Raw genomic sequence first — 26032 nt, 5'->3', positions numbered from 1 at the left:
TTCGTTTATTGGCTTCACTTTGTTTAACTGTTTCAGCCATGTTGAATTCTGCTTTGAGTGAAGACCTTCACAGGGAGTTGAGGACATGGTCTTTCTCTGTGTACTATGATAGCATCCAGACATATTAATAAACTTGAAAAACCTTCTGAGGGTGACAAAGTAATATCAGTGTAGCTAGGTAGCAAGAAAAAGACTGTGCATCCTTTGGAAGATAAGTCTCTAAATGAGATTCTGCTATTTTGTTAGTTTCCAAAAGTTCTTTGCAATAACAGAACTGATGCTATGCAGCCGGATGAGAAGTATCAGGACTGTTTCAAAAAGACTTTGCAGGAGGCATGATTCGTTCCTTTGTGTTGAGTCCTATTGAAAAATCTAAGCTGAACTTCATATGCTGGTGTGTGTAATGGGAGAGTTGTTATTGAGCAGATATTAATATATCAGAAAATTCATTGTTAAACTGCAAACCTATGTTAATAATTTTGGTGATCATTCCAGGTTGTATATTTTCGACAAGGGCATGAAGCGTATGTGAAAGCTGTTAAAAAAGCAAAAGTCTACAGTGTAAACCTTCAGAAACAACCATGGATCAAATTGGAACTTAGGGTAAGCATGCTTTTTTATAACACAAATTGTTGTTCACCCCTACTTCACCAGGCCCTAAAACCATAATCTGCAATTAAATCTATTCAAACAGTAATAGTGGTACATGATGATATTCCTTTTATTTACTGTAGGGATGATGATTGCTAATGACTAGAATTAATGAATTTGAGCATGAAGCAGAGAAAATTACTGATCAAAAGCATGTTAGAACAAATCATAGTATTTATACTTCACAAATGTTCTTTTGGGAGGCATTTTCCAAATCATGGCCTTTGCATTAAGTTGAAGAGCTTGTTATAACCTGTAATGAATTCATGTCAGGAAGATATTTTCAGAAACAACCTTTCACAATCTCTATAAATAGATTTGCGTTGCAGCAAAACGAGGGTGTTTAAATTTATTGATAATGAAATTTGAGGCTGGATGAACACAGCAGGCCAAGCAGCATCTCAGGAGCACAAAAGCTGACGTTTCGGGCCTAGACCCTTCATCAGAGAGCAGATGAAGGGTCTAGGCCCGAAACGTCAGCTTTTGTGCTCCTGAGATGCTGCTTGGCCTGCTGTGTTCATCCAGCCTCAAATTTCATTATCTTGGAATCTCCAGCATCTGCAGTTCCCATTATCTCTGTTTAAATTTATTAACTGCTGGCTTACATTAGCCCAGTTGATCCCTGCTAATCAAGCTTTTTCATATTTCTCAACAATCAATAGGAACAAGAAATTGTAAAGGTGGTTGGCATCAAGTATGAAGTTGGGCCACCTACTTTATGTTGTCTGAAGCTTTCTCTTCTAGACCCCATCACTGGCAAAATGACTGGAGAATCTTTCTCTCTCAAGTAAGTAGTTTCAAACAAGAAATCTTATTGTAATGATCCCAGCTGATGTTACGACTGGATAAGTAAAATCCAGAACAAAATGGCTTGATGAATCATGCATGTGTTTTTAACATGTTGATCATTCACGGATATGTAAGTATGGAGGACTGCAGATTTTCCTTTAACAATATAACAAGTTTATTGCATGAAATAGCTTGTTTTTTTTAAATTATGGAGCAGAGTATGAAAGGTCTTAAAGTACATAGCAAAACAAATTCTGATTCCGTATCAGTGTGGTCTGACGTAGGGGAGCTGAGGTTTTTGAAGATTCTTGAGTTGCTCCACTGCATCTGACAGAGGGTGAACACTTCTCCTACTGTGCCAGTAGTGAAGGGAGTTAATGTTTAAAGTGGTGGGTAGCATATCAGTCAAGCAGGCTGCATCGTTTTGGATGATGGGATGGCAAATAATGAGGGTGAAGAGTCTGCAGAGGGATGTAAACCAGTTAATTGAGTGCACTTGTCAGGTGGCATTTAATGTGGGAAAATGAGAGATTATGCACTTTGGCAGGAATAATTGACCTGAATATTATTTCATATTAGGAAGCTAAGCAACGGAATTTTGAAGTTCTAGTGTATGAACCTCAAAAGGCTAGCATTCAAGTTCAACGGGTATTAGGAAAAGTGAAGAGAATGGAGTGCAAAAGAAAGGAGATCTTGCTAAAGCTATATATGGCCCTAGTCAGACTACAGATGGAAAGTTTTGATCCTCTTATCTAAGGATATTTAAATGTTCCAGTTATTCTCATTCTTTGTTACCTATCAGTTAACCGGTTCTCTGTAAACATCTGTAGACTAACCCCAATCTCATGCACTTTGATTTTGCATGCTAATCTCTCATGTGGGACCTTACCAAAAGTCTTCTGAAAGTCCAAGTAAACTGCATCCAAAGGCCTTGCCTTATCAGCTATGCTAGCCACCTCCGTGCAAAATTCTAGTTGATCTGTCAAGCATGGTTTCTTATGAATAAGAAACTGTTTTTGACCCATCCTATCGCTGTGCCAAACTGTTCTGCTGTTTAAATCTAGCAACTTCCCCACCAATATCAGGCTAACCAGGCTATAGTTATAGTTTTCTTTCAACTACTCTTTTTAAATAGCATGAAGACATACTTCCTTCTCTCTTTTTTGTATTCATGCAAAATTATTTAGATTTTCATTTTTCCTTGAATCCCTGATGCAGTCTTGATTCCAATGTTAAATGTTGAATTCTGATCTAGTGGATTCAAAAGAAAATTGTTTTGGATTTTTTTTTTGGTCTAACTACCTTTTGGTGATATTTCAATACTATAGGTATCATGATATGCCAGATGTCATTGACTTTTTAGTATTGCGACAATTTTATGAAGAAGCAAAAAAGAGAAACTGGCAAGTTGGTGAGTTTTCCTCCTTTGAATTCTTCTTGTCAGCTTAAAAAATGATGTCATTTATTCACTTTCTTCTCTGCTGCTTCGTGATTTGATTTTTCAGAATTGCATTGGTTTTAAAGAGAAATGGTCTTTGATAGCTCCAAAGAATTCCCAGTTTTTCTGATAACACCTTAATGTCGGCATCTGAATTGATTGCTAGTTAAGTAGTCTTATAACACTGAAACGAGTAACATTGCACTTGCAATTTTGCTGGTCAGGATTTGATGATTACTTTCTACTACAAAGCATGAGAAGAAAAATATTAGGACTATTGATTTACAGGCTGAAAAATGTTTTCTGAAATTATATTTTGGTATTTATTTAGATGTCAAACTCTACAACTGCCATTATTGTATGGAAACAGTAGCTGCTATCATATTCACTGGCATATTATAATTTGATGTTTAATTGGATTGGGTATCTGATCTTTCGCAAAGCAAAGTTACACTGGAGTACTTTTGGGCTTTAGCAATTGGGATGAGGATTTGGATAAGGCAGCACTGGTAGGGCTGTGGAGAGGAAATAACATGGAAAGGTGAATTCATTTGGACCATTTTTAGAGGAATGAATTGGATTGACAAAAGAGAGCAATTTAATGATATTGCCCAGAATGAAAATTGTTAACTGAGGAAAGATTGCTGAGATGGAGTTTATTTTCTTTGGAGCAGAGGAAGTGCACATTTCTGGGTGGAGAGCAAGAGCTAGAATCACCATTCAAATTAGCAGAAAGATTTGAGAAAATGTGAAAAGATGTTTTCTTCAAACATGTGGCAGGAGCCTGGGACTCTTGTCTGAATGTCTGGTGGAGATAGAACAATTGTTGATGTTACAAAGTGGATGTGCATTTGATGTGCCATAACCTACAGGATTAAAAAGTTATTCAGCTGGACACCTCTTTTGCAGTGAATGTAGATTCAGTGGGTGGAATACTCTTCTCCTGTACCATCCACTGTCTATGAAAGAGGGACCTTGAGTTTTGACAGAAGGAAACAGTATGCAGACATTTACTTGCTGATGGATTCCTGCTGTCAATTACAGTAGAGATGGGTGTGGCAGTGAGAACAAGAACCGTTATGGACAAAAATGCAAAGATGAGAAGTCCACTTTGGGGCAAAGTTGGTGAAATGAAGGCAACTGATGATGAGAGTTACTGGGAAAGCCAGTGGAGTTTGCTGGATAGTCTGAGGATTTGGGAATCCATGCATCCCTGGTATGATAATGGATCTCACGTGTCTCAAGGAGTCTGCATCTTCCCCATCCATCTTTCACTCAATTGGTGGAGGTTCTCCTGCCACCAGGAACCTGACATGGGTCTCTCCTGCTGCAATGGGATATACAAAATCCAGTCCACTTTTTCTAATATGAAATATTAATGTGAAGTTTCCCGCACAGCACAGAAAATAGGGTTAGTGTATTCAGGTCGTGCGCTAAAATATCTGTTTTATAAATGTCCCACGGTGCTTCACAGCTCAAAAACACAAGAACATATTAGATTAGATAACCAGGAACATTATCAGATGTAAGTTTTAAAAATCGCCTCAAAGGAAATGAGGTAGCAAGCCAGACAAGCAAAGGGAGAGCTTTGAGTCTTGGCAACTGGAAGCGTACCATCAGTGGTGGAGTCATTAAAATCAAGAGGCCAGACTTGGAGGAATACAGATATCGTGGACAGTTCTAGAGCTTGGAAATCAAGAGTGTCGAGCAGAAGTAGATCTTGAAATGATTTTAAAATAAGGATTAGAATTTGAAAATCAAGACCTGGACCCACTGTAGGTCAGCAAGTATAGAGGAATTAGGACTTTGTCCTGTAAGACATGACGGAGTTTGAAATTGGGTGATGTTAAGGAGGTGAAAAGAGGCAGATTCAGCAATGATACAAATTTAGGGGTGGCATGGTGGCTCAGTGGTTAGCACTGCAGCCTCACAGCGCCAGGGACCTGAGTTCAATTCCAGCCTCGGGTAACTGTCTGTGTGGAGTTTGCACATTCTCCCTGTGTCTGCGTGGGTTTCCTCCGGGTGCTTCGGTTTCCTCCCACAGCCCAAAGATGTGCATGCAAGGTGGATTGGCTGTGCTAAATTGCCCATAGTGTTCAGGGGTGTGTGGGTTATAGGGGGTTGGGTCTGGGTGGGATGTTCCAACAGGTGGTGTGGACTTGTTGGACTGGGCCGAAGGGCCTGTTTTCACACTGTAGGTAATCTTAAAAAAAAAATGATAGAACTCACCTCATTGTGCCGTAAAGAAAATGTAATATCTAGTAGGTAAGACATTAAAAGGTTTAATTAAGGAGTTGAGTGTAATGTTAACTGGGAAATAATGGAATAGAGAAGAAAATACTTTTCAAGAATAGTTTTGTTTCTAATCTCATTGGTCTTTGTTTTAGTTTTGGACATGCAATGACAGTTACACCTGATAATTGAAAAACCTTGTTAATGTTTCAACATAACAGTTGTTGAACAGAAATATGGTAAGGCAGCCTAGGAGAAAGGCAAGTTTGTGTTTGGAGGCCGAGATGTTAAATTGAGTTAATCTGCAATGATTGACTACAGAGAAAATGGAGCTTTAAAGCTAGTGTGTGAACACCTTGTCAATAACATGCTAGAAATACAGAGTAAGTATGTTCTTGGTGTTAACACTAAGAATGCAACAGTAGTTTTTAGCACATGAAATTATTGTGGGTTTATGACCGCTCTTACTTTTTATGTTTTTGTTTGGCATTGTCAAAGAAATGCAGCTGTCTGTTGTGCTCTTCACATTTTTTGTATTCAGGTACTGATTTCCACTGGATCCTAACAATATGATTTATAATGAATATTGATTGCACCTTGTGCTCAACACATTACAATTTCTGCCATTGCAAGATATTTTGGGTAATAGTTAGATTGCCATCACAGTTGAGTACTTTGAGGGATGCCTAAAATTGTTCTGTTTATTGTTTTACCAGGAGACACGTTTCGCAGTATAATAGATGATGCCTGGTGGTTTGGAACAGTACAGAGTCAGCAGCCTTTTCAGCCTGAATATCCTGATAGTTTATTCCAATGTTACAATGTTTGGTGAGGAATTATCATCTTTTGGGTCGTGTGAATAAATTTTGTAGATGTATTGCATTTTGATTTGAATAAGATCCAGTGATAAAACTGAACACTTATCAGAGGATGGTTTATTTACTAGGACCTAAACTGTTTTTATTTTAGAAATCCATCACTTCAGAAGTAGAATTTTCTTCTGGCTCTTGACTTTAATGATTGGCTGTCTGCTTGTTATTAGATTTGCCTTGCTCTTCCATTAATGTTTTGTGCAAAGTATTTATTTTGAAATACAACTTTGTATTAATAAAATATTCTGTAATTTAAGTAAAAAGTAATTAAGGGAATGGACATTCCTGTGGAATTTTGATGTTTTGTTTCCTGTGTTAGAAGATAAAGTTTTAATGTAAAATAAAACAATTTTCGTAATTTATAAGAATTAAAACTAAAGTGTGCTCAAGATGGTTTGAAATAGTTTCACTTCCTGCTCAGCAATTTTGTTGTAAATTAGGTGTCTGAGGGTGGAGGATGCTAGAGGGAACAGATGTCAGAATAAACAAGGACAGTTAATCTCTGTGGTTGGGGAATTGTTAAAAAATTCTGAGCAATAGAATTAATCAACACTTGGAAAGGCAGGGATTGATTGTGGATAGACAGCATTGATTTGTTAAAGGGAGATCCTGTCTGCCGAACTTAGTTGAGATTTTTGAAAACGCGACTAAACATGTCATATAGTTGATGTGGTTTACACGGGTTTCAATGAGCACTTTGATAGAGTTCCACATGGAAAGTTGGTCCAAAAGGTAAGCGCCCATGGGACCCAAGGAGTGTTGGCAAACTGGATCCAAGCTTGGCTTGAAAATGGGAGGCAAGGGGTGATGGTGGAGGGATGTTTTAGTGACTGAAAACCTTTGACCAGTGCTGTACCATATGGTGCACTGCTATGCACATGAACAACTTGGGTGCGAATGGGGAAGGCATAATTAATAGAATTGCGGATGACACACAAATTGGTGGTGATATTGATAGTGAAGAGAATGGTCTCGGGCTGCGGACTGGTATTGATAACTGGTAAATTGGGCAGATCAATTGCAGTTTGAATTTAATCCTAGTACGAGCAACGTGATGTGTTTGGGAGGTCCAATAAGGGAGGGATAAAGACAATGAATGGTAGGTCGTTAGGGAATATTGAGGAACAAAGGGATCTTGGTGCACAAGCCTAGCACAGTTAGGGTGGTGAATAAAGCATCTGGATTCTTGTCTTTAGGCAGGTAGCCTTGGAACAGATTTATAAAACATTGGCTAGGCCGCAGATAGAATATTATTTGAAGTTCTAGTTGCCACACTATTGAAAGAATGTTCTTGCACTGGAGAAGAGATTTGCTAGGATGTTGTCTGGTATGAAAAGTTTCAGTTATGACAAAAGATTGGATAGGCTGGGTGTGTTTTCCCTGGAGCATAGGAAGCTGAAGAAACATCTGATCGTGTATGCCTCTCAGTTTTGTACATGTCAGACTAGATCTTGAGAATCTGTTCCCCGTGGCAGATGTTTCTAAGGTAAGAGATCGTAAGTTTAAGGTGAGGAGCAGGTAGTTTTGAAGACATCCGAGAAAAAAATATTTTTTGCCCAGCATGGTAGAAATATCGGACATGTTGCCTGAGAGGGTGGTAGAGGCAGATACACTCTCAACATTTTGAGAAGCATCTGGATGAGCACTTAAAATTGGTAGGGTATAGTAAGTAATGGACCAAGTGTAGGTAAATGGGATTAATGTAATTTGTGTTTGTTGTTTGGCATAGACCTGGTGGGCCAAAGGGTCTGTTTCTATGGTGTATGACGCTGACTCTAAACCAGTATCTATTTGGTTAGATCTAAAAAGAATCTCATTATATGAGGCTTATATTATAGGCCATCCTTTTGGAAAGGATAAAGGACCAAGTTTTTCAGGTAAATGGAGAGGTTAAACTTTATGTAGAATAGTTGTAAAGGGCTTTAATTTATCCCAAAACAGACTGTGTTAGTAATAGTGTTAAGAGTGGAGAGAGCGAAGAATTTTTGAAGTGTGCGCAAGAAAATATTTTTGCATCATTAGGATATTGGTCCAATGAGAAAGCAGTGATTGCTGGATCTGGCTCTCGTGAATGAAGTAGCTCAGTTGGAGGAAGATTTGAGTGGCAATTTATCATCTGACTACAAAGGAACAGTGGGCTACCTGTCAAGAGGAGATAGGTTGGGTATCTTCTCACATGAGGGTGAAGGACCACAAAGTCTGAGTTCCCTGGGTGACATGAATTAGTGAATAAACTGAACCAGAAAAATGTGTCTGACGAATTTCAGTTGATACGGTTTGGAATGAAGTTGAATATAGAAATCTTAGAGGGACAGTGAAATGTGAGGAGCAAAGTAAAGTGTGATAAAAGGAGGAGTGAGACCGATGAGGGTCCAAAGATGATGTCTATGTAAGGAGACAGGATAAGAATATCTGTCTGTTTGCACGTTATTTGGGTAGCTTGTTGGAGACTCACCCCTGCTGTTTTGGCAGTGGTTGGGGAAAGAAAAAATGCAGAATGCCCAAATTTACTTGACTTTCAGACTCCAGTTGACTTTTTCTGTACTTAATTTCCATTTGCATACACTCTCAGCTCTAGGCTAAAAAGTAACTTGCTTGGCTACTTTTGATAAGATTACAGGGTAAGTTAATGAGTGTAATTTGGTTAATGTAATTAATGCGTACTTCCAAAACAGTTTTAAAATGTGATGCATAACTAGTTTGACATTAAAGTTAAAGCCCCTGGAATAAAAGGAGTACTGGCAGCATTGATACAAAGATGTGTAAGTTAACAAAATAACGGTGAATGGATATATTAAGTGGGAATTGAATGATCACCTGAAATAATTTGCAGGAGTATGAGTGAAATTACAGGAGTATGAGTGAAATTACGAGTGAAAAGGGGCTGGTTAAATTGCCGTTTGTGTTGGCCGTGATGTGTCAGCTGAATAGCTGCTGCTCTGACCATTTTTCTCAACTTTATTCAATATTAGTTTTGCCTTTTGATAATGTACCTCTTTTTAAGATGTACAGTTGATGTGATATTAAGCACATCTGCTTAAGATTGCAGATTCAAAGATTTACAGTTCTTTAAATTATTTGTGGTATTTGTAGCTGGGATAATAACGAGTTGGAGAAGATGAGCCCATGGGACATGGAACCCATTCCAGATGATGGTAGGACACTTAATTTTGACAGTATTGTATTGAAAAGGCATATGAAAGAACTGTATATAATATCCCTGCACTGTTCTTTGCATATCTGAAGTAAATAACTTCATTTTAATAGATTTAAGTAATTTTCCTCTTTTTGCATGAATTTTGGAACTTCATGTTAAGAAAATTGTTGCAGCAACTGTAGAATGTTTTCTCAAATAAAATCTGATTTTGAAATTCTCAGATCACATTATTCACTTTTGACACAGCAGTTAGTCTATCTAAAAGTTAATACCTCACCAGTAGATACACTAAACAATCACAATTTCATACTCCTTTGCAGTTTTTAGGATATTTTAAGATGATTATTACAAAGGAATTAGAAACCACTTTCTACAATTACTTTTGTCACTTCCTTAAAAAATGCAAGACATCCATCTTTTTAGTTTCTATGGTGTTTGCTTTTGCAGCTATCTACCCTGAAGAAATTGGTGCCAGTGTTCCTGTTACTCCAGAGGAACTGAAACAATTGTTATATAAACCTCAGGAGGGTGAATGGGGATCTGGTTCTGCAGATGAACAACATAAGCGAATCGTTCAGGGAATCAGTCAACTGATGACACTTGGTAATTGCCCACAGCAGTTATTTTCACTTTTAAATTTTTGGTAATGACTATTGTGTAGAGATGTTAAAATTACTAAAATCTGTTATCATTTAAGTCAGCAAAATGAATGCTTTAGAGAAACCAATAAATGTACTAAATATGCAAATTTTAATTTATTTGGCAGAAATAGCCACACCATTCTCTGCCCCTGTGGATCTCTGTGCCTATCCACTATATTGCACTGTGGTTGCATATCCAACAGACCTAAGCACCATCAAGAAGAAATTAGAAAATGAGTTTTATAGGTGAGTTGTCACGTCTGCTTCAGAAAAGAAGTTTCCTTCAATTCTTTGCATTTATTCCCCAGCCCTAATTAGAGTGAGTAGGTGGGTAGTGTAAACTTCCATTTTAGCATATTGTGTGGGACTAGAATCGTGTCTAAACCAGGGTGGGAGTAGTGCAAAGGTATTCTTGAACAAATTACTAGATTTATTGAATTCCATTCGACCTGGATTTTGAAGTCAAGTGTGACATGAATCAATGACAGTTGGGTACCAGTCCACAACTTTTTTTTACATTTCTGAATGAAAGAACCTGTTATGCTGTGACATGTGAGAAACTCGGAGGCCTTTTTTTCTGTCTGTGGTGCAAAGCAGGAGGCAAAAATGTAAACTGGGACTGGTTTACGTTGACCACATCCTGTCATGGCCAATTAAGTGTCAAGTGCTGAGTAGAGCACATACCCAATACGATGGTCCACAGTCCTACCGGATGAATTTCTGCGACCAGAACATTTATCTGAATTACCTATTCATCTTCTGTAATATTTTTAATGTAACAACTATTTTCAGGTTTCAGGAAACATGAACTTTCAGAATTCTGGTCTTCTGTATTTCCACCACATCTTTGCATTGTTTTTCAAGTTTTCTTTGCAAGTTTAAGAAATTGATTGTTAAAAACTAAAGTAGAGTCATTTTTAATTTGTGGATCAATATTCTGTTTCCAATTTAAGCAGCTTTTGTTTTCTTTTAATTCAATTGTTTCTCAGTTTAGGCTCCATACTAATAGAACTGCTCTGCCCATTTATCCATTGAGGTGGCGGGGGTGTGTTTGTTTTTATTCATTCCTAGGATGTGGGCAGCCATCATTTATTGCCTGCCCCTGGTTGCCCTTGAGAAGATGGTGGTGAACTGCTGTTTTGAACTGCTGAAGTACATGTGCTGTATGTTGACTGACAGTGCCCCTGGAGGAGAATTCTAGGGTTTTTGCTGCCTTTCTTTTAGATACATATGGTAATGGGTTTGGAAGATGTTGTCCAAGGATTTTTGAATTTCTGCACTGCATCCAGTAGAGACTACACATTGCTGCAACTGAGCATCATTGGCTGAGGGAATGGTCACTTTTGGATGTGGTGCCTACCAAGGGGTTGCATTGTCCTGAATGATATCAAGCTTCTAGAGCGTTGTTGGAGTTGCATCGATCCAGGCAAGTGGGGAGTATTCTGTCATATTCCTGACTTGAACCTTCTAGAAAGTGGACAGGGTACAGGAAGCCAGGGAAGTGAGTTACTCAGTGCAACATTCCTAGACTCTGACCTGTGCTTGTAGTCACTGCGTTTATGTGGCAAGGTCCAGTTGAGTTTCTGGTTAGGCGTAACCTTGAGGATGTTGATAGAGGTGGAATTCTGTGATTACACTTCTGAATGTCATGGGGTGGTGGTTATACTGACCGCCTCTAGTAAGAGACATTGTTTGGCATTTGTATGGTACGATTGTTACTTGCCAATTCCTTGCCCAAGCCTGGATATGGTTTAGATCGTGTTGAATTTGGATATGGATTGCTTCAGCATTTGAGGAGTTATGAATGGTGCAAAACATTATGCAGCTGTTGGCAAACATTCCAACTTCTGACCTTATCATGGAGGAAAGGAGGCAGAGTGGCACTGCAAGAGTGTGCTGTACCCATTACCCAGAGCTTAGTGGATCAAAACTATCCTCTGCTATTTGCTTTTCCCATTACCACTGTAAGGGTGCATGTGCCATGCCTGTGACTGTTATTGCCAGTAATTAGACTCATAGCTACAGGTAAGCAATTATAAACTATAGTGAAGATAGGTTACGAGAAAAAGGGGGCAAACTGCAAAGACAGTTAAGTAGTTGTTGTCCCCAGGTTATGTGGCTGAAATATCTTTATGGTTCTTCTGGCCAATACATTGCTTCAGTCATCTTTCTCCAGATGCTTCTAATAACTCGTAAGAGACACAAGGTGGCCAGTTCAGTTACAAAATTTCTGACTCACCTGTTAGACGCCACAGCTTACAACAACTTTGTTTTCAGGTTTAAAGTCAATTTTAACTGTAAAACAGAGGGACTGCTTCTGAGCTGGAGAAGAATTGAGCAGTCTCTCTCACTTGTTCCGAGCTCCAAGCTGCTCAGATACCTAAGGACTAATCACACAGCTGTTGGCAGGCAAAGGGTCTCTATCATTGATGACTGGTTGCCAGTCCATAGACCAAGCAACTTTGTGTTAGTAACAAAAGCTGCATCATGCACCCTTGGCTCCAAATCATCTGCAACTCAAATGTCAATTATCGCTTGTTCAAACAATTGTTTAAATTGTGCTTGCCATGAATGTCAGCTTAGTTGCTTTCAAAATATACTGACACCCTTCCAAACACTGGTTTTAAAACAGCTACTTCTAATTTCATTGCACAATACTTAAAAAGTGAAAAAAATAAAAAGATAGTCCTTACACCGGATTTAAACTGCTGCCGGAAAGGAGCAAGACCACATCATGTAAATTGTGAAGAATTTTCGGAGTAAATGGAAATTATCAACTTTCAGCATTGTTTGAACTTCCATTTACTTTATAGCACTTTCTTTCCTCCAAAGCCCAGGATGTTTGTAAACTTGGCACATAGCGTATGCCACAATGGAGATAGGTGGAGCGTTTTCAAAAAAAAGGAGTCACACAAATCTCTCTGCAATAAAAACAATAAAGATCTTAGTGGTAATATTCAGTTTGATTTATTCAGTCATTATACTGTTAGACTTCATGTATAGTGAGTATGCAATGAAATTTCCATAATACTAAAATATTACCCTTTTATCCAGTCGAAGTCAGATAATAAAAAAGTTAATGGCAGTACATCACCTTTGTCAACTCTATTATAAAACATGATTTCACACTAATCATGTAAGACTTCAGTAACAACATTTGCACTGAATTGCATCAACTTAGTATTCACAAAACAGCAGACAATCCCAAGTGAAGAGGAGTGTGATGTGCTAACCAAAGGGTGGATACAAGAATGAAAATAGGTTATGGGGCAAAGGGGGACGATCACTAATCACCATAAATCAGAACTAGGTAGACAGAAATAACTACCAGTGATGTAAAAGTGAAACATGAATAATCAATCTGAACATTGCTTTGAATTGCCACTTTAAAATAGCTAGTTGAAATTTACAGAACAATTTAATATTTGTTCTCACTATTAGAAACACAAAGAAGCAAAATGTTGTAGATGTGCTCATTTTTATTCATGTAGTTAGTTATTCGCACAATGTTATAAATGTACTTTAGAGATCAAGAGAACCTAAATCCTGTTGGGAGTATAACAGTTGCAAAAGATAGTGACAGCTCTTATGACAATACAAGATATTGATAAATGCTGCAAATTCAAAATACCAAGGCATTAATACCTTAAACCCTCTGCCCAGCCCTTTGTAATCAGAGCATTAGGATATTGTGGCTACTCAAGGGTACCAGTCTCTCAATACCTTCTTGGGTGTTGGTTTTAGTGTATTCATGATCACTTACCTAATATAGGCTGTCATCAATTCATAACAATTTTCTGATAGTTTGTAGAGAAGCAGTTAGACATGGTGCACTAGGCAAAGAACTCAAATATATGACCCACGGGAGATGAGAATGCTTTACTGATCCTGGAGCCATTGTGTAGAATGAAGGAACAGAGGCAGCACACTCCTAAGTCCCAGTTGTCCTATTTTCTTTTATGGCGGTGTCTGTTTCAACAGTCTTTGTTCTTCCTTCAGTCTTTTTGAGCCTTTCTCAAAGGGGATTGTATGGCTTATCCTCTGGATCTTCTTTGCCCTTTCTCCCCTCCTGTCCCTGTCAATAGACTTTAGTTTGGAAACTGACGGTTAATGCTTGAAACTTATTTTTCGTTCCTTTTAAGACTGAAATCTTCGTAGTTTCAATATACTGCATTGATATTAGTGTAGGGTGATGTCTAGTAAATGTTTGACATGAATCAAAACCTTAATGATTCTTAGGACTACTCTCTTTACATTTGATTAAGGCTGGTTACTACTGTAATAGAGTTAAATTAGATCCCATGCTCCACTGGAAACATCAAATATGGTATGCTGAGTTAACATAGCTTTAAGGGTCACATTAATTCTCAACAAGAGTGGGAAAAATCCATTCAGAGATAGTAAGAACTGCCAAAGCTGGAGTTAGAGATAACAATGTGGAGCTGGAGAAATGCTGCAGAGCAGACAGCATCAGGGGAGCAGGGGAAGCTGACGTTTCGGGTCGGGAGAAGGGTTCTGACTCGAAACATCAGCTTTCCTGCTCCCCTGATGCTGCCTGGCCTGCTGTGTTCCTCCAGCTCCACATTGTTATCTATGGGAAGAAACCATGATGGCTTTCCAATCATTGTTTCGTGACAGTAGCCAGACATCCCATACTAGTTCACATTCTCTTAACCTGAGCTTGTTCTGTTTGGCAGATTAAGGTGGGAAACTTTGGCCTATAGAAAGGATCAGAACTGACACGTACAGGTACATGCAGATCTGTGCAAGAGGAAAATGTTCCTTCTGTCAGGCCCCATAGCAGAGTGGGGAATTTGACTCTTTCTTTTTCAGACACACGCTTTCCAATGTTTACGGTTTGAGTAAAGATTTGTATCTCGGGCACTGGTTGTAAATGTTGGCGCGTTTGCCGAGCTGGGAGCTTTGTTAGCAGATGTTTCATCCCCTCACTAAGTGACATCTTCGGTGCTGTAGAGCCTCCTGTGAAGCGCTGTTGTCTTGTGCCAGTTTAAATTTACATTGCCCAGTATTTTTCTGCTTCCGGTAGGTGACGGTTCTGGCTGTATGTTGTAATTGGTACATCTGATCTAATTCAGTGTGTTTGTTGATGGGGTCCGTGGGTGAATGCCAAGCTTCCAAGAATTCCCTGGCTGGCCTCTGTTTGGCTTGTCCAATGATAGTAGTGTTATCCCAGTTGAAAGTGTAGTTTTTCTCATCAGTTTTGAAACCAAGGACATCTAATCGTGTTGTTTAGTTGGTAGCTGGTGTTCGTGGGTGTGGCTTGCTCATTGTTTGCACAAAACACTACTGGGACAAATGGCAGACTTGTTGTAATGTCACTGAGAATGATATTTATTGGAATTCATCGCCTACCCTACATTAAGAGCAGCAGATTAACTGTGGGGACTGGATGTTAAACATGTGCCCTGCCAATGCACAAGTCTATTCTTTGTTACTACAGTGACTTACGTCATCTTATTTGGAGTATATTTCTTTCATTCAAATTGCAAATGTTGCTTAATTCTACTTATTTCATTAATACGGATCCTCTGCTTGGGGTCATACGTTGTCTGTCTCTCTTCCATGCTCTCACCATGATGTTTCCCAATGTTACTTTGATATTAGGAAATGTCATTCTATGTTTAACTTTGATCAACTGCTGTTTGGTGCAGACGTAATCCTGTGTTGTAGCTTCAGCATGTTGACATTTCAATTATGGAGATAGCCTGTTGGTGCTCCTTTCTTGCTCTCCTGTACTCTTCATTGAAGCGGAGTTGATCCCCTGGCTCAATGGTGGATGTAGAGCGGGAATATACCCACCAGAAGTTACAAATTGTGTCTGAATGCAGTTCTGCAGCTTCTGATGTTCAGCAGCACCTCGTGTATACCCAGTTGTGAATTGTTACATCTTCTTGAAGTCTGTTTCATTTATTCATGTCTCATAACGTGTAAGAGGGTTTCCTCAATGTTAAGATGGTACTATGTCCATGTGGGCGTTGTACAGGGCACCCAGCATTTACTGTGATAGGTGGATGTAACTGCCTCAGCCTTGTTCTCAATGCTAAGTGGATGTTCTCATCACCTATTGCATGTCTACTTCCAGCATCTGTCCTTTATGGCTCAGTCAGTAGTGATGCTCCCTCATTCAGAATACACTTGCCACACTTGATGATGCTTCCTCCAACTTGTGTGCAACTTCAAATCATTGGCTGAGGATGGGGACTGTAGGATGTGATCAGCAGGAGCTTTCCTTGCCCATATTTGACCTAGTACCATGAGATTTCATGAGGACCTGATACTTTACTGAAGAGATCCCACTTTTTCATCACGTTTAGACTTTTCTAAATTGGCCAGCAGTTTCTCTTCTTCCAAACCACTTTTTCTTTCTTCTGACTAAGTTGCTGTGATTAGAAGTTGAGTGATATAAGTACAAAATCAATGTTTGCTATTCATCAACAAGAAATAAAATCAACGAAGGGGGGGAAAGTAATACTTGTGACCAGTAATTGGTGCATTTCAGTATAATTGTAGTCTCTGCTGGATTGATAATGGATGCCTTGTTGTTGACGTCTGAATTCTAGGACAGTTTCTGCCCTGATGTGGGAAGTAAGGTATATTGAACATAATGCTCGAACTTTCAATGAGATCGACAGTCCAATTGTCAAGTCAGCCAAGTTAATTACAGACACGTTACTTCAGTTCATTGGGTGAGTTGATGTTTCCTTTTACTTTATGAACAGCGAAGTTTGAACAATCTTCTTAATGTTTGATTTTATGCCATAGTTTACCAATTACTATTTGTTGTTTATAGGGACCAGAATTGCACCAACATGTTAGAGCTGTATGAAAAAGTTAAGGCAGAGGAACTTAGCAGTGATGAAAATGACAAGGTAAGAGATCTTCGCGACATTACCATCAAAAATATCAACTAAAACCTGGTTTACTTTCCGTGAAGAGATTAAATATGGGATGTGCTGTGTTTCAAATACAACTAGACATTGGAATGATTGCCTTTTTATTTCAAGTCTGATATAGAGTAGATACTGTCCCTATGGTGGATTATTGGGTAATGCATTTAACATAATGATGGAACATTGGACAAGTTAGAGTTGCTCTCCCTAGAGCAGAGAAGTATGAGAGTTATTTAAAGGTACTGAAGGTAACTTGAGAGTTACGTTCAAAGTGATGACAGGTTTTAAGATTGATTTGGAAAAGATCTATTCTCTTTAGTGAGTGCGTTATCAGAATTCGTTTGGATATAGTCGTTATAGATCAATGACAGTTTCTCATCCTCAAATAACTGTCTAAGTCCCAGTTTTTACATTGATTATGGAATCAGATTCCACCATTTCTTCTGTTAGGTCGAGCATACTGGATTCCAACAACCCAGTGCAAAAGACATTACTCCTTCTCCCCTCTAAGTCTGTATGACTTGTAGGTATTGATTTGCTCACCAAAGAGATTATCTACTCTATCAAAGCTTTTCATCACCTCAAAACTCGGTTAAGTCACTCATTTTCTCTTCCGTCGAAGAAAAGGCTCCAAACCTTCGCTGATATGTGAAGTTAACTGTGTTGCATAATTGTCCTCCACAGGAAGAATATCTAACCAAAAGCAGAGATAAGTGGGTTGTTTTTAGGTTGGCAGCTATAACTAGTGAGTTTTCTGAGGGATTGGTATTGGGGCCTTCAGTATAGAACATAGAACATTACAGTACAGTACAGGCCCTTCGGTCCTCGATGTTGTGCCTACCTGTCATACCGATCTGAAACCCATCGAACCTACACTATTCCATGTACGTCCATATGCTTGTCCAATGATGACTTAAATGTACTGAAAGTTGACGAATCTACTACCATTGCAGGCAAAGTGTTCCATTCCCTTACTACTCTCTGAGTAAAGAAACTACCTCTGACATCTGTCCTATGTCTTTCACCCCTCAATTTAAAGCTATGCCCCCTCGTGCTTGCCGTCACCATCCTAGGAAAAAGACTCTCCCTATCCACCCTGTCTAACCCTCTGATTATTTTATATGTCTCAATTAAGTCACCTCTCAACCACCTTCTCTCTAACGAAAACACCCTCAAGTCCCTCAGCCTTTCCTCGTAAGACCTTCCCTCCATACCAGGCAACATCCTAGTAAATCTCTTCTGCACCCTTTCTGAAGCTTCCACATCCTCCTTATAATGCGGTGACCAGAACTGTACGCAATACTCCCAAGTGCGGCCGCACCAGAGTTTTGTACAGCTGCAGCATAACCTCTTGGTTCCGGAACTTGATCCCTCTGTTAATAAAAGCTAAAACACTGTATGCCTTCTTGCCACCCAGGTTGACAGGGCTGTTAACTTTCAAGGATCTGTGTACATGGACACCGAGATATCTCTGCTCATCTACACTACCAAGGATCTTACCATTAGCCCAGTACTTTGCCTTCCGGTTACTCCTACCAAAGTGCATCACCTCACACTTGTCCGCATTAAGTTGCATTTGCCATCTCCCAGCCCAGCTCTGCAGCTTATCTATGCCTCTCTGTAACCTACAACATCCTTTGTCACTATCCACAACTCCACCGACCTTAGTGTCGTCTGCAAATTTACTAACCCATCCTTCTACGCCCTCATCCAGGTCATTTATAAAAATGACAAACAGCAGTGGACCCAACACCGACCCTTGCGGTACACCACTAGTAACTGGTCTCCAGGATGAACATTTCCCATCAACTACCACCCTCTGTCTTCTTTCAGCAAGCCAATTTCTGATCCAAACTGCTATATCTCCCACAATCCCATTCCTCCGCATTTTGTACAATAGCTGACTGTGGGGAACCTTATCAAACGCCTTGCTGAAATCCATATACTACACATCAACCGGTTTACTCTCATCTACCTGTTTGGTCACCTTCTCAAAGAACTCGATAAGGTTTGTGAGGCACGACCGACCCTTCACAAAACCGTGCTGACTATCCCTAATCAATTTATTCTTTTCTAGATGATGATAAATCCTATCTCTTATAACCTTTTCCAACACTTTACCAACAACCGAAGTAAGGCTCACTGGTCTAATAATTACCAGGCTTGTCTCTACTCCCCTTCTTGAACATTGGAACCATATTTGCTATCCTCCAGTCATCTGGCACTATTCCTGTAGACAACGACAAGTTAAAGATCAGTGCCAAAGGCTCGGCAATCTCCACCCTGGCTTCCCAGAGGATCCTAGGATAAATCCCATCCGGCCCAGGGGACTTGTCTGTCTTCACACTCAGTAGGATTTCTAATACCTTTTCCGTGTGAACCTCAATCCCACCTAGTCTAGTAGCCTGTATCTCAGTATTCTCCTCATCGACATTGTAGTTTTCTAGAGTGAATACTGTTGAAAAATATTTATTTAGTGCTTCCCCTATCTCCTCTGACTCCACACACAACTTCCCGCTACTATCTTTGATTGGCCCTAATCTTACTTTCGTCATTCTTTTATTCCTTAAATACCTACAGAAAGCCTTCGGGTTTACCCTGATCCTATCCTCCAACAACTTCTCATGTCTCCTCCTGGCTCTTCTGAGCTCTCTCTTTCGGTCTTTCCTGGCTACCTCGTAGCCTTCAAGCACCCTAACTGAGCCTTCATGTCTCATCCTAACATAAGCCGCCTTCTTCCTCTTGACCAGAGATTCTACTTCCTTCGTAAACCACGGCTCCCGCGCTCTACAGCTTCCTCCCTGCCTGACAGGTACATACTTACCTAGGACACACAGGAGCTTTTCCTTGATTCAGCTCCACATTTCTAATGTGCCCATCCCCTGCAGTTTCCTTCCCCATCCTATGCTTCCTAAATCTTGCCTAATCTCATCGTAATTGCCTTTCCCCCAGCTATAACTCTTGTCCAGTGGTATACACCTATCCCTTTCCATCACTAAAGTAAACAACAGAATTGTGATCGCTATCACCAAAGTGCTCACCTACTTCCAAATCTAACACCTGGCCAAGCTCATTACCCAGTACCAAATCTAATGTGGCTTCACCCCTTTTGACCTATCTACATTCTGTGTCAGGAAGCCCTCCTGCACCCACTGGACAAAAACTGACCCATCTATAGTTTGAATACTATAGTGTTCCCAGTCAATATTTGGAAAGTTGAAGTCCCCCGTGACAACTACCCTGCCTCTTTCATTCCTATCGAGAATCATCTTTACTATCCTTTCCTCTACACATCTGGAACTATTCGGAGGCCTATAGAAAACTCCCAACAGGGTGACCTTTCCTGTTTCTAACCTCAGCCCATACTACCTCAGTTGACGAGTCCCCAAACATCCTTTCTGCAACTGTAATACTGTCCTTGACCAATAATGCCACACCTCCCCCCCGCCGCTTTTACCATCTTCTCTGTTCTTACTGAAACATCTAAATTCCAGAACCTGCAACAACCATTCCTGTCCCTGTATGTATGTGCACACTATAATCAATGTTCTAGACTGGTGTATGATAGATGAATTTGCTGAGAGCGCCTAGTTAGGCAGGAGAATAAATTATCAAGAGGCGTTAGAGTCAAGATACAAGTATAGATAGATTAAGAAAACAGGCAATGTAGGGTATTTCCAGTAGGCCTGGCAGCCCATGTGGAGAGGAAGTAGAGTCAACACTTTGTGTTCAGTGACCTTTTTTGTCAGAACTGGTTTTAGTTTAGCAAACGTGATATTTATGCTGAAAACCAGGATGGGGCAGGAGAGGGAGGAGAAAAAAGTGAATAGGTGAAGCTGGAGCCCAGATATAGAGAAAAAACAGCAGTTAAGCAGACAAAAGAATGCATGATGGTGAGTTGGGGAGAAATTAAAACTGCTAATGGGGGCCATCAGTGGGTGAAAATGGGCTGACTGTAATGAATGCAGCCCATGTGACGGCAAAACCTGGGATGTGTGGTGTGTAAACAACAAAAAAGCAGATGCTTTGGCCACATTTTTCCTCAACCAAGGATTTCCCACCACAGTGGTTGTTAGGGCCCTCAGCCGTGTCCAATCCATTTCGCACAGTAGACATTTATTCAAGGCCAAATTTGAGTTTTTTTCTACACAAGGACGTTCAGGGTTATGAGAGGACGACAGGATAGTTGAATTGAGATCAGCATCAGCCTCTATTTTATTGATTATGTGGGAAGGCTTGAAAGGGCCATATGGTCTACCTGAACTCCTAAGGTGTTTGTGCAGTCATGTATAATACACAAAATTTGCTAAACAAATTTGCCTTTGTACAGACATTATTGTTATAGGATAGAAGAATATTTCGCAAAAGCTGCAAGCAGTACTTGCTGCCTGAGTAAACTTAATCTGCAATATAAGCCAGTTTAATTAAAAGCTTCCTTTAGATCCACTTTGTTAATTTTTTAACTTACTTTCAAATAAATCTAGGAAATAGCTGCAGAACTAGATTCTGATGCTCCAGGAACCTCCTCTGACACAATAGTGAGTATAAAAGTGCATACCTGTCAAAAATTTCATTTGCTATTGCACTGTTTCATTGTGTTGATTTTCCTGTCATGGCAGTGTACAATTTTTTTGCCTATTATTCCATATAATAAGTTGTACCCTTTTCTTGTAATGTAGTTACAGCTAAAAATTTTCAGTTTATCTTAATCTTCATAATTTTGCTTTAAAAATTCTCAACCATTCTTCCTTTGAATGTAGCGTCCAAACTGATGTGAAAGGTTGATAAATGTAGACTTTATTACTCCTGATAACTGTTTTAAAAAAAAGAGCAGTTCCATGTGGCCAGGGCTGTTTAATTATTTGTACATGCTGCTCCTTTGTTCCCTTACTCTGTGAGAGATTACGTGTCACTGCCTTCTGTCAAAAACTGGGAAAGCTAGGTTCCAAATGTAGACACAACACTACTGGAATTTCCAAGGATATTCCATTTGTAAAAAACAATACCATGCTAATTGGTTTAATAGTTTATCATTAAAGTACAATCTAATCTCCCTCCCTCATCTCGTCCTCTACCTCTTCTGCTCTCATGCCTCCTCTGCCCAAACAAAATTGCCTTTAACTGAGCATATTTCTTCTCTTTTTACCTCAGCATCGGCTCCCAAGGCAGTTGAACAGATGGCCAGCGCTCAGTATTGATGTTAATGCCTGGAAAGAGCAATGCAGAGAGTTTCTGAACCTCATGTTCCAGTGTGAGGACTCTGAACCTTTTAGACAGCCAGTGGATCTCTTTGCATATCCTGTATGTGGTGTTTTTGCAAATCATTACAGTTTTAAAATTTGCATTAACTTTCTTTATTAGGTTTCTGCTTTAAGATGTGTTTGGAGCACTCGGGAATGTCCTGTACCTTGACTTTCTTTTAACATGGGATAATCTTACTTATGAAGCAGGGCACCTGTATTAATATTTGCAAAGGAGATCTATTGTGTTTTTAAAACTTCAGATTTTGTTAAAAGCATTTAATAGAATAATGAACAATATAATGAACATATAATCCTAATCAGGTAAATTAAACTCCTTCCTAATGAATGGTAAAATATTACAATATAGTAAGTGGGCAGTCCTGCGAATTGAAATTAAGCATGACAGCAGATGTTGTACAGCTATTTCATGTCTTATTTTAAGTTGGCTACTCAGCAATGTTAGGATTGTTATGAAGCAATTGTAACTTCATGTTGATCTTAAACCTGTTTTGAGTATTAAGATCAGAGTGGATTTTAAAGCACAGTAAAATGCTGCACTCTTCTAGGAACGCTTGCTTATTTGGCTTTGTGTTTGGGTGGTGTGACTCTAGATTTGGATAGTGTAGTTGCAGCAAAAGCCGCCCATTTTGTGACCGCCTTTTCTCTCAGAAAATGCTTGTGCTTTGGTGGTAATTCTTATGTGTAGTATGGCCTAGTGTGGTTCAGTAGCCACACTCTGGCATGGCAGTGTCAATGCATCAGCTGCAGTGGGAGACAGTGAGCAGACAAGGTGCAATATTCACTGGCCTCAGTTTTTCTCAACACCCTCTTGGTCAGCTGGGTTTTCCTTGCTCATTCTTTCTAATGTCCCCTGAACAGTCAGCTGCCAAAGTTTACAGCTGTCAGTAGTTATCTTAAGTTTACACTGTTAGTTTCTGCTATCTTCATATTTCACTTTCACATGTCTTTTTTTTTGGAGGTGTGGCCTTGGACCAGGAAGGCTGTAATGGAGTAGCTACTTCCACATACAAAGGTCCATGTGGATTTGCAGTGTTATCAGTCAATAAATGTGCCCAAACCAATATTAATGAGTGTATGCTAAGTGGAGTTGGCATTTTTCTTATTCATGGGATGTGGCCATTGATGGCTGGACCAGCATGTATTGCTTAACTGCCCTTCAGAAGGTGGTGATGAGATGCCATTTTGAACTGCTGCAGTCTAATTGGTGTACACAGACCACAGTGCCTTGAGGGAAGGTGTTCCAAAATTTTTACCTCAGTAATCGGAAAGGAATGGTGATCTTTTCCCAATTCAAGATGGTGAGTAACTACAGTGGATACATTTGTGATGCTCCAATGTACCTGCTGCCTTGTCTTTCTGAATTGATGCAGTCGGAGGTTTGGAAGATGCTACCTGAGGAACCTTGGTGAATTTCTGCAGTGTATCTTGTAGGTAGGACACCCTGCTACTACTGAGCCTCTGTAATAGGGAGAGTAAATGTTTGTGAATGTGGTGCCAATAAAATGAGCTGCTTTGTCCTGGATTGTATCAGCCTCAAGTACCAGATTTTAGACTGGAAATGCAAAGTTATCAATAACATTGAGCATTATGTTCTGTCATTGCATTGACATGTTATAAACAGCATCCTGGACCATGGCATTTTGATGCTGATGGCGAAAGCAGACTCCTTACAGGCATAACAATGCCTGTCCGTTTGCCTCTGGAGGTGTTCCTCCACATAGAATGCGAATGTAGAATCATTTGGGATAAACCAATTCTCTGAAGAGGGCTAGATAACAAAGTGTGGAGCTGGATGAACACAGCAGGCCCAGCAGCATCTCAGGAGCACAAAAGCTGACGTTTCGGGCCTAGACCCTTCAGAGAGGGGGATGGGGAGAGGGAACTACAATAAATAGGGAGAGAGGGGGAGGCAGACTGAAGATGGAGAGAAAAGAAGATAGGTAGAGAGGAGAGTATAGGTGAGGAGGTAGGGAGGGGATTGGTCAGTCCAGGGAAGACGGACAGGTCAAGGAGGTGGGTTGAGGTGGTAGGTAGGAAATGGAGGTGTGGCTTGAGGTGTGAGGAAGGGACGGGTGAGAGGAAGAACAGGCTAGGGAAGCGGAGACAGGCTGGGCTGGTTTTGGGATGCAGTGGGGGGAGGGGTCGAGCTGGGATGGTTTTGTGATGCAGTGGGGGAAGGGGAGATTTTGAAGCCTGTGGAGTCCACATTGATACCATTGGGCTGCAGGGTTCCCAAGCGGAATATGAGTTGCTGTTCCTGCAACCTTCGGGTGGCATCATTGTGGCACTGCAGGAGGCCCATGATGGACATGTCGTCTGAGGAATGGGAGGGGGATTTAAAATGGTTTGTGACTGGGAGGTGCTGTTGTTTGTTGCTGACCGAGCGGAGGTGTTCTGCAAAGCGGTCCCCAAGCCTCCGCTTGGTTTCCCCAATGTAGAGGAAGCCACACCAGGTACAATGAATACAATATACCACATTGACAGATGTGCAGGTGAGCATCTGCTTGATATGGAATATCATCTTGGGGCCTGGGATGGGGTGAGGGAGGAGGTGTGGTTGCAGGGGAAGGTGCCGGGTGTGGTGGGGTTGGAGGGGAGTGTGGAGCGGACAAGGGAGTCGCGGAGAGAGAGGTCTCTCCGGAAGGCAGACAAGGGTGGGGATGGAAAAATGGCTTAGGTGGTGGGGTCGGATTGTAGATGGCGGAAGCGTTGGAGGATGATGCGTTGTATCCGGAGGTTGGTGGGGTGGTATGTGAGAATGAGGGGCATCCTCTGGGGCGGTTGTGGCGGGGGCGGGGTGTGAGGGATGTGTTGTGGGAAATGCGGGAGACGCGGTCAAGGGCGTTCTTGACCACTGTAGGGGGAAAGTTGCGGTCCTGGAAGAACGTGGACATCTGGGATGCGCGGGAGTGGAATGCCTCATCCTGGGAACAGATGCGGCGGAGGTGGAGGAATTTGGAATAGGTGATGGAATTTTTGCAGGAGGGTGAGTGGGAGGAGGTGTATTCTAGGTAGCTGTGGGAGTCAGTGGGCTTGAAATGGACATCAGTTTCTAGCTGGTTACCTGAGATAGAGACTGAGAGGTCCAGGAAGGTGAGGGATGTGTTGGAGATGGCCCAGGTGATCTTGAGGTTGGGGTGGAAGGTGTTGGTGAAGTGGATGAACTGTTCGAGCTCCTCTGGGGAGCAAGAGGCGGCGCCGATACAGTCATCAATGTAACGGAGGAAGAAGTGGGGTTTGGGGCCTGTGTAGGTGCAGAAGAGGGATGGTTCCACGTAACCTACAAATAGGCAGGCATAGCTTGGGCCCATGTGGGTACCCATGGCAACTTCCTTTGTCTGTAGAAAGTGGGAGGAATTGAAAGAGAAGTTGTTGAGGTTGAGGACGAGTTCGGCTAGGTGGATGAGGGTGTCGGTGGAGTGGGATTGGTCGGGCCTGCAGGAAAGGAAGAAGCGGCGGTCCTTGAGGCCATCTGCATGAGGAATACAGGTGTATAGGGACTGGACGTCCATGGTGAAAATGAGGTGTTGGGGGCCAGGGAATTGGAAGTCCTGGAGGAGGTGGAGGGCATGGGTGGTGTCACAGACATAGTTAGGGAGTTCCTGGACGAAAGTGGAGAAAATGGTGTCCAGATAGGTGGAGATGAGTTCGGTGGGGCAGGAACAGGCTGAGACAATGGGTCGACCAGGGCAGGCAGGTTTGTGGATTTTGGGAAGGATATAAAAACGGGTCGTGTGGGGTTGGAGAACAATGAGGTTGGAGGCTGTGGGTGGGAGGTCCCCTGAGGTGATGAGGTCATGGATGGTGTTGGAGATGATGGTTTGGTGCTCGGGGTTGGGGTCAAGATCAAGGGGGCGGTAGGAGGTGTTGTTGGAGAGTTGGCGTTTGGCCTTGGCAATGTAGAGGTCACTGTGCCATACTACCTACTCCGCCTTCCTTCTCTGAAGAGGGCTTGTCACTTTTTCTTGTCTCGGGTGCCAGGCAGCTTAAGTGAACTCCTGTTCATTTGGTCAACTGACTTGGTGAGAATGATGTAGGCAGTAGGTAATAACTGCCTTCAGCCATGACAAATGCCAG

At 41.0% G+C, this 26032-nt stretch overlaps 1 protein-coding gene across 2 annotated transcripts in view; it reads left to right on the top strand.

Annotated features, from left to right (window-relative positions):
- The window catches only part of brwd3 (bromodomain and WD repeat domain containing 3), a 106677-nt gene that overhangs the window by 66913 nt on the left and 13732 nt on the right, over positions 1 to 26032 (top strand). For both annotated transcript variants that reach the window (XM_048544108.2, XM_059651500.1), the window contains exons 25-35: positions 496 to 603; positions 1314 to 1438; positions 2769 to 2851; positions 5827 to 5938; positions 9076 to 9137; positions 9587 to 9742; positions 9906 to 10026; positions 16362 to 16487; positions 16592 to 16670; positions 21176 to 21229; positions 21843 to 21992. In XM_048544108.2, the coding sequence (XP_048400065.2) occupies positions 496 to 603; positions 1314 to 1438; positions 2769 to 2851; positions 5827 to 5938; positions 9076 to 9137; positions 9587 to 9742; positions 9906 to 10026; positions 16362 to 16487; positions 16592 to 16670; positions 21176 to 21229; positions 21843 to 21992 (1176 nt within the window). The remainder of the gene's footprint in view (positions 1 to 495; positions 604 to 1313; positions 1439 to 2768; positions 2852 to 5826; positions 5939 to 9075; positions 9138 to 9586; positions 9743 to 9905; positions 10027 to 16361; positions 16488 to 16591; positions 16671 to 21175; positions 21230 to 21842; positions 21993 to 26032) is intronic.

This window comes from Stegostoma tigrinum, chromosome 15 (genome assembly GCF_030684315.1).
Source record: "Stegostoma tigrinum isolate sSteTig4 chromosome 15, sSteTig4.hap1, whole genome shotgun sequence".
NCBI classification, from domain to species: domain Eukaryota; kingdom Metazoa; phylum Chordata; class Chondrichthyes; order Orectolobiformes; family Stegostomatidae; genus Stegostoma; species Stegostoma tigrinum.
The sequence above is the reverse complement of the archived record's forward strand: the minus strand, read 5'-3'. Positions and strand labels throughout refer to the sequence as shown.